This window comes from Chelonoidis abingdonii, chromosome 17, assembly GCF_003597395.2.
Source record: "Chelonoidis abingdonii isolate Lonesome George chromosome 17, CheloAbing_2.0, whole genome shotgun sequence".
Taxonomy (NCBI): Eukaryota; Metazoa; Chordata; order Testudines; family Testudinidae; genus Chelonoidis; species Chelonoidis abingdonii.
The window spans coordinates 7,704,474-7,724,719 of record NC_133785.1 but is presented as its reverse complement, the minus strand read 5'-3'; the positions used below and the strand labels follow the sequence as shown (position 1 = coordinate 7,724,719).

General features: G+C 58.4%; 1 protein-coding gene across 2 annotated transcripts; it reads left to right on the top strand.

Moving 5' to 3' along the window:
* Positions 1-940: 940 nt before the first annotated feature.
* On the top strand, positions 941-18,747 carry SIPA1 (signal-induced proliferation-associated 1). Of its 2 annotated transcripts, XM_032798359.2 has the most exons (17): positions 941-1,010; positions 1,982-2,035; positions 5,414-6,784; positions 7,119-7,246; positions 7,754-7,942; positions 8,690-8,864; positions 10,171-10,274; positions 10,549-10,706; positions 11,181-11,763; positions 11,924-12,198; positions 12,815-13,048; positions 14,417-14,507; positions 14,815-14,980; positions 15,751-15,849; positions 16,115-16,196; positions 16,701-16,782; positions 17,099-18,747. In XM_032798359.2, exons 3-17 carry the CDS (start codon positions 5,839-5,841, stop codon positions 17,243-17,245), a joined length of 3,459 nt encoding a protein of 1,152 aa, XP_032654250.1. In that variant the 5' UTR covers positions 941-1,010; positions 1,982-2,035; positions 5,414-5,838; the 3' UTR covers positions 17,246-18,747. The 2 variants fall into 2 exon arrangements, with proteins under 2 accessions (XP_032654250.1, XP_032654273.1); XM_032798382.2 differs by lacking the exons at positions 941-1,010; positions 1,982-2,035 and having other exon boundaries at positions 5,757-6,784; positions 16,118-16,196; positions 17,099-17,335.
* The last annotated feature ends 1,499 nt before the right edge of the window (positions 18,748-20,246 follow it).

Below are 20,246 nucleotides of genomic sequence, written 5' to 3'. Positions count from 1 at the left end.
GGCAGGGTTCCCCTGGCACTGCAGCCATGCTGGAGCCCCCCCACCGCAGTGGAGCCCTCCAGGCCCTGGAGCTTGGGGTTCTGGGGCAGGGGAGAACCCTGGTGAATGCCCAGCATCCCTCACACACAGGTTACCATTCAGTTCAATGGCTGCCAATGTCCCCTTGTCCCACCCTCCACCCCACCCCGCATGTCCCTGAAAGGCCCCTTTGAGGACAGCAGCCTCGAGGTGACGCAGCCCAAATAGCATCCACCCCCACCACCCGGTGGGGGTGGGGAACCCATTCATGGCCAGGCGAGGACGTCTGCTTGCGTAAGTTCACTTGGGACTAGGGGAAGTAACCAGGGCAGCGTTGGGGGTTGGCTTAGCACGTCCTGGTACCAGTAAGAGGGATCCTCCCAATATTCATAGAGCTGTGCTGGTGCCCCTCAATCCTAACCCACAACCCCTGCTGTCCCAGCACTGGGCTCCCTTGCCTCTCCCCCGCAGTGCCGGTACTCCTGATCCACAGCCCCCGCTTATCTCCCTGTGGGCATGAGGCACCGATTTGTGGTTTCCACTTTGAACCGGCAGGGGAAAGAGCAAAAGACCAGTTGATTGGGTTCTGGGCCGGGCTGTGTGAAGCAGGAAGCCCAGGGCTGGGAGTGAGGGGCCCTGGCAGAGGTGAGGGGCCCAGGGCTGGGCTAGCATGAGGATGTGGGCTGGGAGAGAGGGGCACTGGCAGGGCTGTGGGGGAGCCCAGGGCTGGGCTAGCGGGGGGCTGTGGGTCGGGATTGCGGGGCACTGGCCGTGGGGGTGGGTGGCATTATTAGGCCTAGCTGTGTGGCCAGGAAGCTGCTCACCGGTTTGGGGGTGGGGAGTTGGCAGGTCACACTCGGGGCCTGGCTCTTTCCTGAGGATGTTGGGGGGGTGGGGGGGACGTGGCTCAGGCTCCTGGTTGCGCCATCACTTCCCGCACAGCAGGAAGCGAGTCAGAGCGTCCGCGCCACCCAGCCTGCCTGGACCCCGAGGTACTGACCCCCCAGGTACCAAGCCCTTCGCCTGGCTTGGAGGGGGCTGGAGAGTCATAGGGGGGTGGGAGTGCCAGGAGGCTGATGCGGGTGGCTCCCAGGCTGATGTGGGTTCAGAGGTACAGGTTGTCGGGGAGTCCCTGGAGCAATGAAGCAGGTCTGGGGGCAGGTGAGGGGGTTCCAGCTTAGGCTGACCGTGGAATCTTGGGGTGGCCTGGGGCCCAGCCGGTAGGAGGAAACAGACAAGGGCAGCATGGGGATGGGGCGGCGTATCCAACCATCCTTCCTGGGGGGCTCTCCTGCGGAGAGAGTGTTTTCCCAGGGCAAAATAAGTGCAACGGGCAGCTCAAGCAACAGGTCCCAGCAGAGCTCTGTGTCCATGGCCATGCGGCTGCGGCCATGTGTCTCTCCCTCCCCCCTTCCCATCTCCTCAGTTTAACCGGATGAATTGCTGTACTTCCTGCCATTGTAGCTTCCTGAGACCTGAAATCACACCCTGAAACTAAGCACCCTCAGCCCCCTGCCTGAGCATGGGGTCCCCTTCCCCCCGGGTCCCTTCCCCCCACATCCAAAACAGAGGGGAGGTGATGGGAGCATCTCTCACCTGCACAGAAACCCCAGCCCCAAGCCCATCACTGTCCCTGATCCGCCCCCTCCCCCCAGACAGAGCGTGAACCCCGGTGTCCAGGAAAGGGTCCCAGCAAGCTGAAGCTACACACCTTCCTGATTCCCCCTCTGCTGATACAATAGGATGCAGGATTCTGTTTCACTTCCTGTCCTAAATCCTTGGGAACTGTCAATGTGCCGCTGTTAAACAAGGCCCTAGATACAAATGACTCTCAGCACCAGGCAAGGGAGCTCTGTACAAAGAGCCCCTGTGCCTCACCCCAGAGGTGGCTGCATCTCAACAATGGGTGAGGGATCTCCCTTCCTCCCAAGGAAATATTGAATCTTGCTCTCTGTTTCTCCAGGTCCCTGTGACACCCCTGGGCTCAGATATCCGTCCCCCCGGCCCAGGGAGCTGGGTGAGTTGCTCTTTCCCGTGTATGAGGAGGGGGATGGAGACACCTCACCAGTGTGTGTGGGGGTAGGGGGGCAGAGGGCACTGTTCCATTGGGGTAATATGGGAGCTCAAAGGGGGCTGGTTCAGCCACCAGGCATTGCTGTCACCAGCCCCACATTTGGTCCCCAATGGACCCCAAACAACGCCCCCCCAGGCATTCAGCCGCCATTAACCCTTTCCCTGCCAAGCCTTCCCAATAGAGACCCAGGAATTCCACCCCACTCTCTGGAAAAAAGAACACTGGTTTGTCGCAAGTCCGACCTCCAAGCTGGTGGGCAGGGTAAATGGGGTGTGTGTGTCCAGGGTAGGGTGGGGCTTGGTGGTCGCCCCAGCACAGTGATGGGGCACAATGGAGCTGCTGGGTGCGGGGAGGAGGGTCTACGCCAGGCAGGTCCTTTGTTAACGCTCCAGCAAGCAACTAGGTTAACAAGTATCAGAGGGGTAGCCATGTTAGTCTGTATCCACAAAAACACGAGAAATCCGCGGCACCTTCAAGACTAACAGGTTTATTTGGGCATAAGCTTTTGTGGGTGAAAAAACCACTTCATCAGATGCATGGAGTGAAAATACTCCATGCATTTGAAGAAGGGAGTTTTCCCCCATGAAAGCTGATGCCTAAATAAACCTGTTAATCTTTAAGGTGCCACCAGACTCCTCATTGTTTTTTAGGTTAAAAAAATTCGTCTGCACCAGAGACTAGGAGGTGGGACCTTTCCCTCTAGGGGGCACTAGCTCTGATCCAGCCCCAGGGCAGGGGATGGGCTAGCTCAGGGGGCAAGGAATGGGGACACGAGGCCCTTCCCCTCTAGGGGATGCCAGCTCTGATCTGGCCCCAGGTTCATAGTGAACATCATTCCCTGTCTGTGAGAAAGGCCCGGGGGTGGTGGTGGGGCTGAACAGGCTCTGGGGACCATGCTTTCCTCTCCACTCCCATGACACAGGGAGCGCACGTGGTGGGGGGCTGTGTGTTTGGAAGGGAGCCTGCAGGTGGGAGCGTGAAGAGGAAGAGGGTATAGGGGGCTTGGGGAAGGGGAGAAGGATGTGGGGGGGGGAGGGGACCTCTCCCTCCTGTCTACCCTGATCTGGGGACCTCACAAGGGGGGGATGGGAGCTGGGACCTCTGAGCCAGCACCTCTCCCAACCATGAGCATCACTGCAGACACCCACTTCCCCCATGCGTCCTCATCTCACAGATGTGGCTCAAGCGTATTGAGAGGGGGAGGGGGAGCTCAGTGGCTCATCTGACGCTTACAGAGCCAACCACAAATGAGGAAGTGGGGGCCACCCATGCACTCCCCGCCCCCCCCCGAACGTCTGGTTGCTTCAGTTGCAATATAGATCAGGTCACCAGCAAAATGAGCTTGACGGGTCTTAGCCTTGGCATTGTCTGGGCTGCAGGTTGGGAGTGAGGGGCACCAACAGAGCTTGGGAGGGGAGATAGCAGAGTTCTGTGGGTCGCGAATGAGGGACACCAACAGAACTGTGGCAGAAGCTGATCTGCTGGCCCCCTTCCTTGTCTCTCTCTTCTGTTCTTGCCGCTCCCTGAACCCCTCCCCATCCTGGTATGTCAGTGGCGAAGCAGCCAGCTCCCCGCCCCCAGAGTCCTGGGGAACCAGGGACCAAGGAGGGGCTGGGAATGGGGGAGCCAGGACAGGAGCTGTTCTGCAGATGTTTGGAACCCCAGTAGTTGGGGGGAGTCAGTGTGGTAGGGACAGGTTTGGGGGAGTCAGTTCCAGGTAGGCGGGATCACAATTAGCTGGGGGGCAAGTTCAGTTCTGGAGTGCAGGGTGATTATTTGTCTGCCAGCTGCTCTCCTTTCCCCTTCCCCCCACTATCTCTGTGGGGTCTGACCTCTCCCCCACCAATTCCACTCTGCTGGGGTCAGCAACTGCAGAGAAAGCAGAGCTGTGAATGGGGGGGCACTGGGTGGGTGCAGGGAGTCGGGGTATGGTGAAGGGTGTGTGTGTGTAGAGGGGTGTCACTTCAGGGGTCAGGGCAGCAACTCTGTTTCTGCCCCTGGGGGCCATGCCTCCACACTGCGAGCCTCAGCCTTTTGTCCCCAGCATTCCCCCACCCCCTGCAGGAGGAAGCTGCTACAGAAACAGGTACTTGTGCAAGTTCCTGTTTTTTTGGCTCTTTCTGTTGGTAGCTGGGCCCCGTATCCCACTCCCAGTGTGAGGGCCCTGTTGGCCCTGTCTGTCTCTCAACCGAGCCAGCCAAGCCCCAGTTCTGGGCACAAATTGGGGCCAGTGCCCCTTGCTATCAGGCCGGTATCTGGGTGGTTTTGCCTCAGCTATCATATGTCACAGAGTGTACCTGTGTCAGGCAGCTGCTTGTCCCTGACCCCCTCATTCAGCACTGAGACGTTCCCTCCACACACACAGCTGCCCCATCTGAGCAAGGGCAGGAAGTTGCGGCTAGAGGGGAGCGTATGGGGAGATTTCCTGCAGCCCTGACCACGGAGCCCTGTCCCGTCTGCAGCTGCTGCTAATGCAGTATGCCCCCACCCACCAGACACATCAGCATCCCAGAATGCACCTGCCTCCCCATTGTTCACGTCAACCTCCCACAATGCACCTGCCCCACACAATGATCACATCAATGTCTCAGAATGCACTTGCCCACTCAACAGTCACATCAACCTCCCAGAATGCACCTGCCTTCTCCTCCCCAGACTGCCCTGGGTATGCAGCAATAGCCCTGTGTCCCCCCCAACCCCCGCCACGCCCTGTGATGGGGCAAAGCTGCCTGACATCAGGGCTCCATCGGGCCCAGTCTGCAGTCAGGGGCATCCCCAGGGGTCAGAGGGGAGAGGGCACAGAAGAGATTCCCACTGAGCGAGGATGACAGATCCGTGTTCCAGAACAGAACCCAGGAAGTAGAGAGAAAACGTGACCCAGACATTATTGAACTTGCCCAAGAAAGTCCCTAAGTGTTAGAGAGGAAAGCACAAGGGTTTCAGAGGAAATGTACTCTGGGTACCAGGTAAATAAACAGCCCAGAAAAGTACCCCAGTATTAGAAGGAAAGTACCCAGGTATCAGAGAGGGAATGGCTCAGTGTTTGACAGATAAAATTGCTGTAGAAATCTCCTCTCCTCAAGCCTCTGTCCCCATCATCTCCCTGGCGAGCAGCCCAGGTTGGCACCTGGTGTGTTTCAGGGCTGCCCCCATTGCACCAGGGGAAGGGTGTCCAACCAGTCGCCAGAAATGCTCCTGGTGTTTTGGGGCAGCTGGGAAGATGGGACCTAGCACAAGCTGCCTCAGTTCTGGGGGGACAGGGTCCAGCATTGCAGGCTGGGCCTCTCCCCATCTTAGACCTTCCCTCAACTCCTTTCGCAGGAAGGTGGCTCCCCACCCCATACCAGGATCTGGAATTGAGCAGGCTGCTTCACCAGGAGCTGAAAGCAGAGCACCCTGCCCAGAACCCAGGCTGCACCAAGGCCCGCCCTTAACCCCCCAGCATGGCACGCCAACCGGCCACACCCCATGGCTGGATTTGACGGCTTCCAGCACAGCAGCGGCTCCCCACGATGCTCTCATCCAATGAGATGACGGGACACGCCCACTGACGGCCAGTGGCCATAAAGGAGAAAGCTGACTGGCAAAGGGTGGAGCACATAGTTGTCCTTCCCAGCCAACTGGATTGTTTCTTTGACTCTCGCTCTCCCAAGCCTGTGTGCATGTGATCAGCGGCCGCAGCTCTCCATCCGCCAGGCCGTCTCATTCCCGTTTTCCGGGGGGCCGTGCTGGGGGGGGGGAGGGCCATGCAGTCAGATGACCTCTTCGTCCGCAAAATCCGGCGCCACTCTGCGCGGCCCCCTCTGGCCTCCATCTCCTTCGACGCCAAGGGACTCCCGGCCCCCCTCCTGCGACCCCCCCGGAGTGAGGTGACCCAGGGGCTCTCCAGGGGGCATGGCACCCCCCCTGGCCTGGCCCTAAGGCCTGCCAGCCACATCATGCACCGCAGCAACAGTGACGTGACCCTTGGGGAGGGAGTGCCGGGGGATGGAACACCCCCCTCCTCGTCACTGGTGGGGAGTGGGGATTGCGAGCTGCACCGGGACTATGGCAGCCTGAGCTCCATCGAGAAAGGCCCAGGCCCCCCCCGCACCCGCGCCCACAGCCACGAGGAGCCACGGGCGGGCAGCCCAGCTGCCCGGCGCTTCTGGGACCCCCTGGTGCTGCTGGGGCTCACGGGAGATGAGGTGTGGGAGGGGGATGGCCAGGGGTGTGGGACCACCATGCCAGAGCAGGACAGGGGAGAAGAGCCCCCCAAGTTTCCCCCACAGATCTGGGTGCGCCAGCTGGCCCACTATGATGTGCAAAGCATCCTCTTTGATCCAGGTGAGGCGGCCTGGTGCCAGGGCAGTGCCGGGCGCCGGGTGCGTAACATCACCACAGGGGCCTCAGCTGCCTCAGCAGGGCCTGCCCCGACCCCTGTCCCTGAGGAACCTGACCCAGGTGATGGCAAGGATGGGCCTCTAGTGCTCAGTTGCCCCCACTTCCGCAATGAGATTGGGGGTGAGGAGGAGGGGGGACTGGGTCAGCGCCAGGAAGCAGGAGGGGGTGCTGGACAGCTGCCCAATGCAGCCGTGTCGGTGCTGGAGGAGCCACGGGAGAGTTACCCCACCAGGGGCAGCCGGACCACCCACTGCATTGAATATGCCGACCTGGGCGCCAGCTACTACCGCAAATACTTCTATGGCAAGGGTGAGCCGGGGCAGGGGGGTAGGACACAGGGGGCAGAGTGTATGGGGGGTACAGGGTGTGGGGAGGAAGGAACAAGGGGCACAAGACATAGGGAGCATGGAGCTGGGGGCAAGGGCCAGCTGCTATGAGTGCTGCTACGCAAGGGTGAGCTGGCAGTAAAATGGTCCTGGGGGAGCAAAGGCTGGGGAGGCAGGAGCCTGGTACTCAGGGAGGGGAGGAGGTGAAAGTGGGGGTCCATGGGTCTGGCATTCGGGGGGGTCAGGGAATGTATGGGGAGGGTTGGGGGCAGTCATGGTGATGCCCATCTCTAACAAACACCCATCCCCTGGCACAGAGCACCAGAACTTCTTTGGGGTGGATGAGCGCCTGGGAGCGGTGGCCGTGTCGCTGCGGCGCGAAGAGAAGGAGAAGGAGGGTGCCAGCCTGCAGTACAACTACCGCCTCATCCTGCGCACCAGCGAGGTGGGCACCACCAGAGGGAACTCACAGCCTGGGGGGAGCTTACAGCACAGGGCCACTGCCAGGAGGAGTAGGAAGCTGTGGGTAGGGCACTGCCCTGCAGGGCCAGCTTTAAGCCGATTCCCCTGATTCCCCAGAGTCAGGCCCTGCGCCTAAGAGGGCCCCACGCACATGCCTAAGAGGGCCCTGCGCCTTAGGCATCTTTTTAATTTTTTAATTTTTTTTTACTCACCCGGCGGCAGGGGGGTTTGCTCCGGGGCTTCGGCGGCATTTTGACGGCGGGGGGTCCTTAGGTGCCGCAGAAGACCCGGAGCGGACCCCCCACTGCTGAAGTGCCGCTGAAGACCTGGACCGCAGCTGGATATTCGAATCAGGCCCCGCCGTTCATAAAGCCAGCCCTTCTGCCCTGGAGAGGTGGTGATGTGGGGGTAGTCGTGATCAGGGGGCTATGCAGGGTCACAAAAATTCCCTGACTTTCTCCCCACCCCCCACGGCTTCTCCTCCCCACAGCTGCGGACCCTGCGTGGCTCAGTGCTGGAGGAGGCGCTGCCCCCCACCGCCCGTTCCCCCGCTGCCCGTGGGCTGTCCCCTAAGAAGCTGCTGGAGCATGTGCTGCCCGATCTGAACTTGCAGGGGCTGCGCCTGGCATCCAACTCACCCAAGGTGCCCGAGACGCTGCTCAAGCTGGACGAGCAGGGGGTGAGTGTGTGAGTGACGGAGTGCCACAGGGATTCTGCCATGGGCCTGCCTACTATGGGGGGTACCACGGTAGGGGTGGTGAGGGAGCTGGGGGCAAGAAGGGAAGCCAGGCTCTGTGGGAGGGGAAGTTCAGGAAGAGTTAGATCAGGGTGGTTGGGGAATGGGAGACCCTGAAGGGTTGTTCTGAGGGAGTTGGATCAAGGTCTTCTGTCGGGGGCTTGAGGCGGGGAGCTTGAGCACTTTGAGGGGATCAGCTCAGGGGGGCCCATCAGGGATCACTGTGTTCAGAGGTCTCAGCAGTTTGTGCGGTAGGCTCAATGATCCCATCATTGATGCTACATGGAGGATGAGATTGGGGCAGTTTAAGGGGTTGAGTTAGGGATCCCATCAGGGGTTGCTGAGTCGGGGGCTCAGGGTATGTTGGGAGGTTGAATTAGGAATCCCATAGGGGTTGCTGTGGGGGGGGGTGTAGGGGTCCCACTGGGGTTGCTGTGTTGTGGGGTCAGGGTATTTTGGGGAGTTGAGTTAGGGGCCCCATTGAGGGTTTCTGTGTTGGAGGATTGAATTGGGGCAGTTTGAGGGGCTGAGATAGGGGTCCTATCAGGGGTTGCTGTGTTAGGGGGCGAGGTATTTTGGAGGGCTGAGTCGGGTTCCATTGGGGGTTGCTGTGTTGGGGGTTTGAATCAGGGGAGTTTGGGGATGTTGTATCAACTGGTCCCATGTTCCCCTCCCCGTGCCGCTCTGCAGGTGAGTTTCCAGCGCAAGGTGGGAGTTCTGTACTGCCGGGCGGGGCAGGGCTCCGAGGAGGAGATGTACAACAATGAGGGGGCTGGCCCCCCTTTCCAGGAGTTCCTGGAGCTGCTGGGCCAGCACATCCAGTTGCGCGGCTTCACCAAGTACCGGGCCCAGCTTGACACCAAGAGTGAGTGTGGGGAGGGGGCACTGGGGGTGGTAACTGTAAACAGATACATGTAGGGCCCCAAAGAAGGCTGACCATGCTCGCAGCATGGGGGACTCTGTCTGAGGAAGGAACGACTCTGAAGAGGACTGGGGCGGGGGTGTGTGGAGGGGATAACCTGCTGAACAGGAGCTCCCAGTGCCATGCTGCGGCCAAAGGGCTAACACGATCCTTGGATGGATAAACAGGGGAATCTCTAGGAGTGGGGAGGTTCTGTTACCCCTGTATCTGACACTGCTGCGCCCACCGCTGGAGGTCTGTGGCCAGGGCAGGGGCCAGCACATCAGTGTCACAAAGGATGCGGATAAATTGGAGAAGGGTCAGAGAAGAGCCCCAAGAATGATTGAGGGGTTGGAAAACCTGCCTTACAGTGAGAGACTCCAGGACCTCAATTTCCTCAGCTTATCAAAGAGAAGTTGAACAGGTGACCTGGTCACTGTCTCTAGACACCTACACAGGGAACAGAGTTGGGGTAAAGGATGCTCTTGAGTCCAGCTGACAAAGGTCAAACACAACCCTGTCCCTGGAAGTTGAAGTTAGACCCATTTGGACTGGAACTAAGGCACAGTCTGTTAACAGTGGAGTCAGTAACTGCTGTTACAGCTTCCCCAGGGCTGTGGCGGATTCTCCACCCTTGGACATTTTCCAGTCTCGATGGCTGGTTTTTTAGTTCATTTTCCAGTCTCAACGGCTGATCCACGCTAGTTCAAGCAGGAATTTTGGGGGGGCAGTCCAGTGTTATGCCGGAGGCCAGACTAGAAGAGCACAATTGTCCCCTCTGACTTTAAACTCTGTGGAAGGGAGGGTGAGACCCAGGAAACGGGGCAATCGAGGGGGAGGAGTGAGGCAATATTGGGTGGCAAGGCTAGACCTTGGGGGAGGGGAAATGGGGTGGGGTTGGGCTACTGGGAAAGGGGCCAGGAGGGCTGAGGGCTGAAAGGGGACTGGACTGCACTGGCAGCTGCCCCCGCCCTTTGGTACCAGTAGACATATTGGGGAGCTGTCATAGCAGGCTGCCCTCTGCCTGCCCCCAGCCCACCCCAGCCCACCACGTGGGGAGCCTGGTCTTAAAGAGTCCCTCCCTCGCTCCAGGGCAGGGGACACATTGGCAGCAGGGGGTGGAGAGGCTCTGAAGGAAGAGGCTGCATTCTCCACTCGACCCAGTCAACGGCTTTCCCTGCTACCTCCTGCTGAGTCGCTGTCTCTCCCGGCCTCAATAACGCCCCCGCTCCCCATCCCACTGACATCTCTCATTCTGTGTCTCCCCCAGCTGATTCCACAGGCACCCACTCGCTGTACACCACGTACCAGGACTATGAGATCATGTTCCACGTCTCCACTATGCTTCCCTACACACCCAACAACCGCCAGCAGGTGAGAGGTGGGGTTAGGGCACTGGGATGGGGCTGGTGCAGGGGAGGGGGTGCTGGTGTTCACCAGGGGTCCAGAGGGAAGGATTTCTGGGAAGGAGGAATCCAGAGGGTGCAGGAAGAGAATTTGGGAGTGGTCAAGAGTCCAGGCAGCTCAGGAAAGGGGGGCAGGGTGACCTGGAAATGGGGGGGGGTGTCCCATCCTGCTTTCCATCCCCACACCGATGCCCAGCTCAGATCCTACCCTTCCCACAGTAACACCATCTCTCTGGTTGTAGTTGCTACGGAAGCGTCACATTGGCAACGACATTGTCACGATCATCTTCCAGGAGCCGGGCGCACAGCCCTTCACACCCCGCACCATCCGCTCACACTTCCAGCATGTCTTCATCATAGTGCGCGCGCATGAGCCCTGCACCGAGCGCACTACCTACAGGTGAGGGATGAGCACACTGCCAACAGGGAAGAGGGGACCGCACACTCAGTGTGCCACCTACAGGGGAGGAGGGGAGCATGTGCCAAGAGCACCACTTACAGGAGATGGGGGAGCGTGTACCAAGAGCACTGCCTACAGGTGGGGGAGCGTGCACTGAGTGTGCCCCTTCAGATCAGAGGAGAGTGTGCACTGAGGACACCATACATACAGGAGAGAGATGAGCATGCTGCTATCAGGGAAGAGGGGAGCATGCACTGAGCGTGCCGCCTACAGGAGATGGGGGGAGCAAGTGCTGAGTGTGCCACCTACAGTGGAGAGGGAAAGCGTGTGCTGAGTGCGCTAACTACGGGGTGGTGCATGTGCCAAGGTCTTTCCCTTCGTACCTGCCTCCTTCCATGCCATCATCCCTGTCGCTGGCTGAGCGCAAGGCTGCCCCCGGCTTCCCCAGACCCTGACTCCCATCTTTCTCCCCAGTGTGGCAGTGAGCCGCACCAAGGACATCCCACTCTTTGGGCCACCCATCCCAGCTGGGCACCGCTTCCCCCGGACACCTGTCTTCCGGGACTTCTTGCTGGCCAAGGCCATCAATGCAGAGAATGCGGCTGAGCGGTCAGGCAAATTCCACGCCATGGCTACCCGCACGCGCCAGGAGTACCTGCAGGATCTGGCACGCAGTCATGCAACCACCACCAGCCTGGAGGCCTCCTCTTCCCGCCTACCCCTGCTCTCCCTGGGTGCCAAGAGAAAGGAGCGGGCCAAGGGGGCCAAGGCCTGGGAGCTGCAGAGTGCAGGGGCCCTGGTGTGGAGCGTGCGGGCACGGGATGGAGACCGGGCTGCCCCCGAGCTGCCCTGCCTGCTGGGTATCTCCGCCGAGTTCCTGGTGCTCATCGAGGCCAAGGGCAAGCGAGTCATTTTCAACTGCTCCTGCCGTGACATGCTGGCCTGGACCTACTCCGACTGCGGCCTGGACCTCTACTACGGCTCCGGGGACTACATCTCCGTGCGCCTTCCTGACGGCCAAGGGGATGAGGTCAAGGACATTGTGAACCGGCTGCAGGTAGGGCCTGGGCCACTGGCAGGTGTGGGGTACTGCAGGGGAGCTCCCGGCTATTCCAGCCCTGGCCTCTGCCACAGGGGGCGCTGCAGGAAGTGGGGCTCTGGGATGGGTGCTCTACAGGGGGCACAGCCAGTTCCCCCAATGCTCTCTCTCCCCACAGCTGGTGACGCGAGGCTGTGAGACACGGGAGCTCACCCTGCTGCGGAACGGGCTGGGCCAGCTGGGTTTCCAGGTGGACAGCGAGGGCTTCGTCACCGATGTCGAGCGCTTCACCTTTGCGGAGAAGGCCGGCCTACAGCCTGGTGCCCGGCTGGTGCGTGTGTGTGAGCGGGCACTGCCCGGCCTCAGCCATGCCCAGACTACTGAGCTTCTGCGCACTGCCAAGAAAGTCACCATCACCATGGTGCCTCCTGACGAGAATGGCAAGCCACGCAGGTGAGCACAGTGCCAGCTGGGGGTGCTGTGGGTGGCATGGGTTCCTGGGGTGTTGAGAGGGGAGGGTCCCCAGCAAGGGGCACCATGGGGCAGGAGCTCCCAGCAGGGTCACTCAGGGGTATGAGTTACAGGCAGGGATGCTCAGGCATATGGGCTGGGGGTCCCCAGCAGGGGACACTAGCAGGAGGGGGCAGGAGTTTCCAGGAGAAGCTGCTGTGGGGCACAGGGTGGGAGTGTTGATGGGGAGCTCTGCTGAAGGATGCAGGAGCATTGGCTGCAAGAGTCCCCAGCAGGGGGCATGGTGGGGTGTGAGTGGTATGGGGCAGGAATCCTTGGGGAGGGGCACTGTGGGGGTACAGTTGGGGTAGGTGGCAGTGGCAGGGAACTGTGTGGGGCAGAGTAGAAGGTGCGATGGGGTCGAATTGGGGACAGTGCTGAGCACTGTGGGACAGAGAGTAGGACTCCGTTGGGGGTGCTATGTGGCAGGATGGAGGGGTCAGCGGGGACTGAATGGGGTGGAATCACTGTGGGGGCTGCTGTGGAGCAGGATGTGGGGGGCTCAGTGGGATGGGGGACAGTGGATTCTGGGACCTGCCCCATCATATCTCTCTGACAGGAGTTTCTCTGAGCTCTACGTGAAGTCCCTGCAGGAGAAGCGGCGCAGTGATTCCCCAGCAAGGGAGCCCCTCCAGATGGCTGGGGGTCCGGGGCCTGAGGGGGAGTTGAGACCAGCCACCCTGCAGCTGCTGCGCTCACTTTCCCTGCAGGACGGGCCCCCCCATAGCCTGGCTGAGGAGCGCACTGAGTTCCTGCGCAGCCACAGCGAGGGCACTGCCCCCCCCAACCTGCCGTGAGTACTCCCACCTCCTGTGACCCCATCTTCATCCCACCCCGGCCACCCACTCTGCTGTGAGTGCCCTCACCTCCTGCGACCCCATCTCCATCCCGCCCCGGCCCCCCACTCTGCTGTGAGTGCCCCCACCTCCTGCGACCCCGTCTCCATCCCCCCCCAGCCTCCCCAGTCTGCTGTGAGTGCCCCCACCTCCTGCGACCCCATCTCCGTCCCACCTCGGGCCCCCACTCTGCTGTGAGTGCCCTCACCTCCTACGACCCCATCTCCGTCCCACCCCGGCCCCCAATTCTGCTGTGAGTGCCCCCACCTCCTGCGACCCCATCTCCGTCCCACCCCGGCCCCCAACTCCGCTGTGAGTACTCCCACCTCCTGTGACCCCGTCTTCATCACACCCAGGCCCCCCACTCTGCTGTGAGTGCCCCCACCTCCTGAGACCCCGTCTCCATCCCACCCTGGCCCCCCCAGTCTGCTGTGAGTGTCCCCACCTCCTGCGACTCCATCTCACCGTGGCCCCCCACTCTGCTGTGAGTGCCCCCACCTCCTGCGACTCCATTTCTATCCCACCCCTGCCCCCCCAACACACCGTGAGTCCCCCAACCTCCTGGGATCCCGTCTCCATCCTATCCTCACCCCCCACTCCACTGTGAGTGCTGCTACATCCTGCGACCCTGTCTCCATCCCACTCCGGCCCCCCACTCCGCTGTGAGTGCCCCCACCTCCTGCGACCCCATCTCCATCCTATCCTGGTGCCCCCCAACCCACCTTGAGTGCCCCCACCTCCTGCGACCTCATCTCCATCCCATCCTGCCCCCCCAACCCACCATGAGTGCCCCCCACCACCTGGGATCCCCGTCTTCATTCCACCTCAGCCCCCCACTCCACCATGAATGCTCCAACTTCCTGCAACTCCGCCTCCATACCACCCCCAGCCTCTCTGCCCTGCCATGAGTGACCCCCACCTCCTGGGACCCCCACCTCCATCCCACCTGACGTCCTGCCCCACCATAAGTGCCCCCTCCATCTCACCCCTGAACCCTCCCACGCTACCTCCCCAGCTCCCCAACCTGCCATGAGTACCTCCTGGGACCCCCTCCTCCATCCCACCCCCCAGTCTCCTGACCCACCATGAGTGCCCCTTTCATCCTCAGATCCCCACCTTCACCCAACCCCCATTAGCCCCCAACCTGCTGGGAGTACTCCTGCAGCCTCCTAGGACTCCTTCCTCCCGCCTGGATCCAAATGCCACCCAACGGACTGTTTGCCACCCCCCTCCTAGGCTCCCCACATCAGCTGTTATCCCTCTCTGCATTCTCCCCTTTTTCTCAGCTGTGTTTACCACAGGCTAATGTGCCTCTGCCTCTGCAGGTCCCAGAGCAGGGAGATCCCCATGTTACCTGACCCCACACCTGACCTCATCCTGGCAGCCACGCCCAAGGCGCCCCCTGAGCAGGAAATGGTGAGTGTGTGTGTGTCCTGGCTGCCCCCTACAGGATGCAATCAGGCCGCTCAGTTACATGTGTGCTGGAGCTCTGGAGGTTTCTGGTGCACTAATGTCATTCTTGGCGTTCTGTGATGTGCACTGTTATGTGCAGCTATTTATTTGTGAAATAAATCTGTGAACCTGTTTAACAGCCCCTGTGCCCCACCCGAGAGGTGGCTGCATCTCAGTACTGGGTGAGGGTTCCCTGTATAAACAGCCTTCACATCCCACCCCAGAGGTGGCTGGAACTCCAGGCATCAATCACTGTGTTGTCTTGTCCCAGGACCATCCAGGAGACCCCACATCATTGGAGCAGGCTCCCTCCGATCATGGGGTCATGGATAGCCAGGCTCCGCCCCCTAGCGAGACGGCCCCGCCCACCTCAGACATGAGTGACACCGAGAAATTCCTACCCCGGACGCTCTCGTTGCGAAACTCCATCACCAAGAGTAAGACAAGCACACACATGCGCCCCCGGTTTGATCCTGTCCCATTAGCATCAGGGGAGCTTTCCCTTTTCCAAGCGCAGGGTCCAGCTCCAAGTGCCAGCTGGGTGCTTTGTGCTGGGATTTTTCTCCAATTAGAAAAAAAAAAAGCAGGGGGATGGGAAGGAAAAATGGAATAAAGTGTGGGGGAGGGACCCAAAGCGGGTTTTCACACATTAACCCCCGTTTGTTTCCTTCGAGATTCCTTTGTCGAGAACTCACACTTGTAACAAAATCTCAGATCAAAGGGGGCTTGCGGCGAGGGGGAATCTCAGGTCAACAGATTTTCCCCAACTCTAATTAACTCTAAGGATGGACATCAATGAATAGCTGTGGCTGAGCTGTGGGGCCAGAACCCGCTGGAGGATAACAACCTTCTAGTACAGCGGGTCTCAAACTTTTGTCCTGGTGACCCCTTTCACACAGCAAGCCTCTGAGTGCGACCCCCCCTTATGAATTAAAAATACTTTTTTTATATTTAGCACCATTATAAATGCTGGAGGCAACGTGGGGTTTGGGGTGGAGGCTGACTGCTCATGAACCCCCCTGTAATAACCTCATGACCCCCTGAGGGGTCCCAACCCCCAGTTTGAGAACCCCTGTTCTCGTACTTTAGCCCAAGCTGCGGGGCCTGGGCTCTGGGTCTAAAGGGCCTTGCTTTAGACAACTGCTGGGCTCCTTGCCCTCATTCATGCCATTCTTTCTCCTGCCCTGCCTGCCCCTGCCCTCTGCAGTTCTGTCAGAAGCCGGTGAGTCTCTGGAGGAGGAGTGGGACTCCATCTCCAACCTGGCTACCACCTGCAACAGCATCCTAGAGGCGCTCTCGAAGGAAGGTGAGCAACAGATTCCCAGGCTGCATCATGAGTGGGAGTGCCCAGCTTGCGTACAAGCAGACAGGGGCTGGAGTCTGAGAGTTCCAGGTGGAGGACCTGGCTGTGGTCCAGAGCAAATCCCTAGTCAAAGAGCTTTGTTCATCGGGGGCTAAAGCTGGGAAATCCCTAGGCAAAGAACCTGGTTAAAGTTGCCTGGGGCCAGGAGTAGCTGCAAACCCCCAGTCTGAGGAGGAGAATCTTACTCTGTCTCCCCTCTTTTCTGCAGCAGGACAACACGTGCTGGAAAGCAGAGAGCCCCCTGGTGCGAGTGGCCAGAGGAACCCAGGCCAGCAGCCCTCCGAGGATGAGTAAGAAGCTAAACAGAGGGGTGGGAGGAATGATGGGGGGGTTCTCCTCCACCAGCCTCCATTTTACCGTATTCCCCCTGCTCTCATCCTCCCTTCGCATATTCCATGATGATAATCCAGTCATAGAAGGCGAAAACCGCAACAAACCATTTCTTGCTCAGCTCGCATCTCTTGCTCAGCTCACATCCCAGCTTTGTGGGGCTCGTTTACCATGAAGCCACCAGGGTCATCTGGTGGCTGAATAGTGAACTCAAGTGGCTGTGCCACAACACTCCCCCAGTGGGAGGCTGACACATTCACTGGCTCTGCACCTTTGGGGTGCTCTCTGACAACCCTGGGGAGGAGAGGATACCGAGAGGGCTGGGCTGTGGGGGGATAAGGGATATTTGCTCCCCCTGCCCCATCTGACTTTAGCCTGACTGATGTATATCATCATCCTATGAATCTCTCCATTCCTTCATCCCCACACTTCTCCGTCTCTCGCTCTTTCCTTCACTCGCCCAGAGGCCATCGGTCCCGGTCGCTATCGGAGAAGGTCTCTCACTTGGAGTCCATGCTAAAGAAACTGCAGGAGGACTTGCAGCAGGTGTGTTGGGGGGCGCACAAGGGAAGAAGAAAAGGGGTTGGGGAGGAGTGCGGAGGGAATGGGGGCGAAGGTGAGGAAAAGAGGCAGGGGAGCGGAGGACAGTGGAGGCTGCAGGAAGGAGGACGGGGGTAAGGCACTGCAGGGGAGTTACGGGGCAGGTGTGGTGCAGGCATTAGAAGGAGTTGCCGTGAGAGGGCCAGACCAGATTGGGGCAGGGGCTGTGGTGTCGGAGGGTCAAGGGCGAGGGAGTGGGAGGGACTGGGTTGGGAGTGGGGTGTACTGCCTCTCCCCACTGACCCCACCCATGTTCTCCCAGGAGCAGGCAGCCAAGGCAGCACTACAGGCTGAGGTGCAGAGTCTGCGGCAGAACAACCAGCGGCTGCAGCAGGAGCAGGAGAGTGCGGCTGCCCGGCTCAGCCAGGTCACCCGCCTGCTGTGTGGTTCCCCCAGCCAGTCCCTCTAGGGGCCTGGGGCCCCCTCAAGGCTCCCCTGCCCAGTCATCCCCCCACCACCTCTGTCTCCTCATTGACCCCACTTCCACTCTTCCCCTCTCTGGTCCACAGGAGGCACTGTTGTTACCCCCAGGAGGGACCACAATCTGAACTGCACTCTGGGGGGCCCACTTTCCGACTGGCCATGCACAGCGGATTCTGACTACTAACCTCCCCAGAATATGGCTTCTCATCTCTCAAGACTGTTACTTCCATAGAGCCCAGCACAGACTCACCAGCCAAAAGGCCACTGCCAGGAGCAGGCCCGGATATCGGGGTACAGGCGACACTCCCAGTTCCAGCTGACTCAGCTCACACACAGATCTCAACTCTTTGGTAAATCTGACTGTAATGGGGTGGAGGTTGTAGCCTTGTCATTTGGGGATGGGCACAGGAGAGAGGGCTGGTGTTGCTGAGCAGGAGTGAGAAGGAGGGACTTAATGACATGTTTGACCTCCTCCCCTTCAGAAAAATCAATTTGCAATACCCTCCAACCCCACCCTGCTGCATCAATCCAGGCCTCAGGAAAATCCTGGCATGAGAGAGAGATGATTCTACTCTCACACTCATGCACACACTCATACAAATGCTCACACACACATGCTCACACATGTGACTGCACACATTCATGTACATTTACACACACACGACTGCACACACTCACACTTGCACACACACTCACATGTGCTCGCCCAGGTGCACTCACACCAGCTCAGAGTGTTCCCAATCCCACATGCCCTCACACTGATCCATGCCCGTGCAGACTTGTGCTTGGTCAGACCATGCTCACACTGGTGCATGCTCACACTCACATGCTCTCACTTGAGCTCCCATGTACTGACACATGCTCCCATGCAAACATACACTCTAACACCTTCACCTGGGTCCCCAGATCTCCCAGAGCCCCTCCCTCATCCAGCACTGACCCAGCCAGTGTGGGAATGTCTTGGCCTGAAGAGGGCGCTGCCCCGCCTGGTAACTGTGAAGATACTGCAAGCTGTGAGTTAATGCCCCCCACCCCCCTCCGCACCCCAACCCAAACCAGCCCAGCCTCCCACATAGCAGGAAAGAGATATGGGGACATTGTTTCTGGTCACCTGCTCCTACCCAGCAGTGCCCCTCCCTCTGCACAAGCCTATCCTCCACTACCTCCCCCCCACACTCCTTGGAGGCATAGCCATGGGTACAGGGCCCAGTTCCGCATTTGGTGCTTGGGGATATTTCTGGAGAGCATCCCCTGTGACATAGGGGGTTGTCATCTCTCCTTTTGGGTTGTAAATATTTTAGTACCAAGCAGAACACAAGTGTTTGTTTCAGGTTTATTTGTTTGTATGTTAGTTTTTTACACTGAAAATGGCCCATCTTAGATCCAGATAATCTGTGTCTGACGTGAATGTACAAATCGCAGCGTGTCTGTCCCCCAGTCCCTCTGTGCAATAAAGAGCCGATATGCAGCTCCCAGGGTCCGACACCATCCTGCCTATTGTGTGAGCTCACTCAGCCCTGGACACGTATGAATGCTGGTTCCGGGGGCTGGGAATGGGACAGAGGGGGTGGGGGGGCACTTCCATAGAAACAAAGACATGTGGGACTGGAAGGGACCTCAAGAGGCCATCTAGTCCAGCGCCCTGCACTGAGGCAGGACCAGGTATACAGAGACCAGCCCTGACAGCTGTTTGTCTAACTAACCAATCCTTATAATTTCCAGTGGCGTGGAGTCCGCAGACTCCTAACCTGCTCCAGAGCTGAGCTGTCCTTTGAGTTAGAAAGTTTTTCCAACCTAAATTTCCCTTGCTGCAATCAAAGTCGATGACTTCTTGTTGTGTCTTTGGTGGACACAGAGAACAACCAATCAGTGTCCTCTTTAGAACAGACCTTAACATATTTGAAGACTGTAAGCAGCTCTCCCGCAGTCTTCTTTTCTCAAGATGAAACACGCCCAGGTTTTTTTAACTTTTCCTCAAAGGCAAGTTCTCTAACCTGTTTGTCATTTTTCTTGCCCTGTCCTGGACTCTCAACAAGTGTTCAACACAGAGTTGGACACACTACTCCTGCTGAGGCCTCACCAGTGCTGAGCTGAGCAGGACACTTATCTCCTGTGTTTTACTTATGACACTCTTCTTAATATACCCAAGAATATTAGCCATTTTCATCACTGTATCACATTGTTGGCTTATTTTCAAGTTGTGATCCACTATGACCCCCAGATCCTGTTCAACAGTACTGCCACCTAGCCAGTTATTCACCATTCTGTAGTTGCACATTTGATTTTTTCCTTCCTCAGTGCAGTCCTTTACACTTGTCTTTATTGAATTTCATCTTGTTGATTTCAGACCAATTCTCCAATTTGTCAAGCTCATTTTGAATTCTAATTTTGTCTTCCAAAGGGCTTGCAACCCTTCCCAGCTTGGTGTCATCCACACATTTTACAGCCATACTCTCCACTCCATTATCCAGGTCATTAATGAAAACATTGAGTAGTACCAGACACAGAACTGACCCCATGCGGGACCCCACTAGATTCATCCTCCCAGTCTGAAAGAGAACCATGGTATTCACCTTATAGCAATTTCATCTAGACCACATTTCCCTAGTCTTCTTATGAGAATCTCACGTGGGACTGTGTCAAAAGCCTCAATAAAATGAAGATATATCACATCTACAACTTCCTCACTATACACTCTAGGCCAGTAACTCTGTCAAAGAAGGAAATTGGTTGCTTTGGCATGATTTATTCTTGACAAACCCATGCTGGCTATTCCTTATAACCCTGTTATCCTCTAGTACTTACAAACCAATTATTTAATAATTTGTTCCAGTATCTTTCCAAGTATTGAAGTTAGGCTGCCTGGTCTATAATCCCTGGGTCCTCTTTGTTCCCCTTTGTAGAGATAGATACTATGTCTGCCCTTCGCCAGTCCTTTGGGACCTCACCCATCCTCCATGAGCTCTCAAAGATAAATTAGTGATTCC

Bases quoted from the DNA above. Each gene is read 5' to 3' on its own strand.
- SIPA1 (XM_032798359.2), top strand. From the start codon at position 5,839: ATGCAGTCAGATGACCTCTTCGTCCGCAAAATCCGGCGCCACTCTGCG. The intron at 10,707-11,180 runs GTGAGGGATGAG...CTTTCTCCCCAG, and splicing joins ACCGAGCGCACTACCTACAG to TGTGGCAGTGAGCCGCACCA. The intron at 15,850-16,114 runs GTGAGCAACAGA...TCTTTTCTGCAG, and splicing joins AGAGGCGCTCTCGAAGGAAG to CAGGACAACACGTGCTGGAA.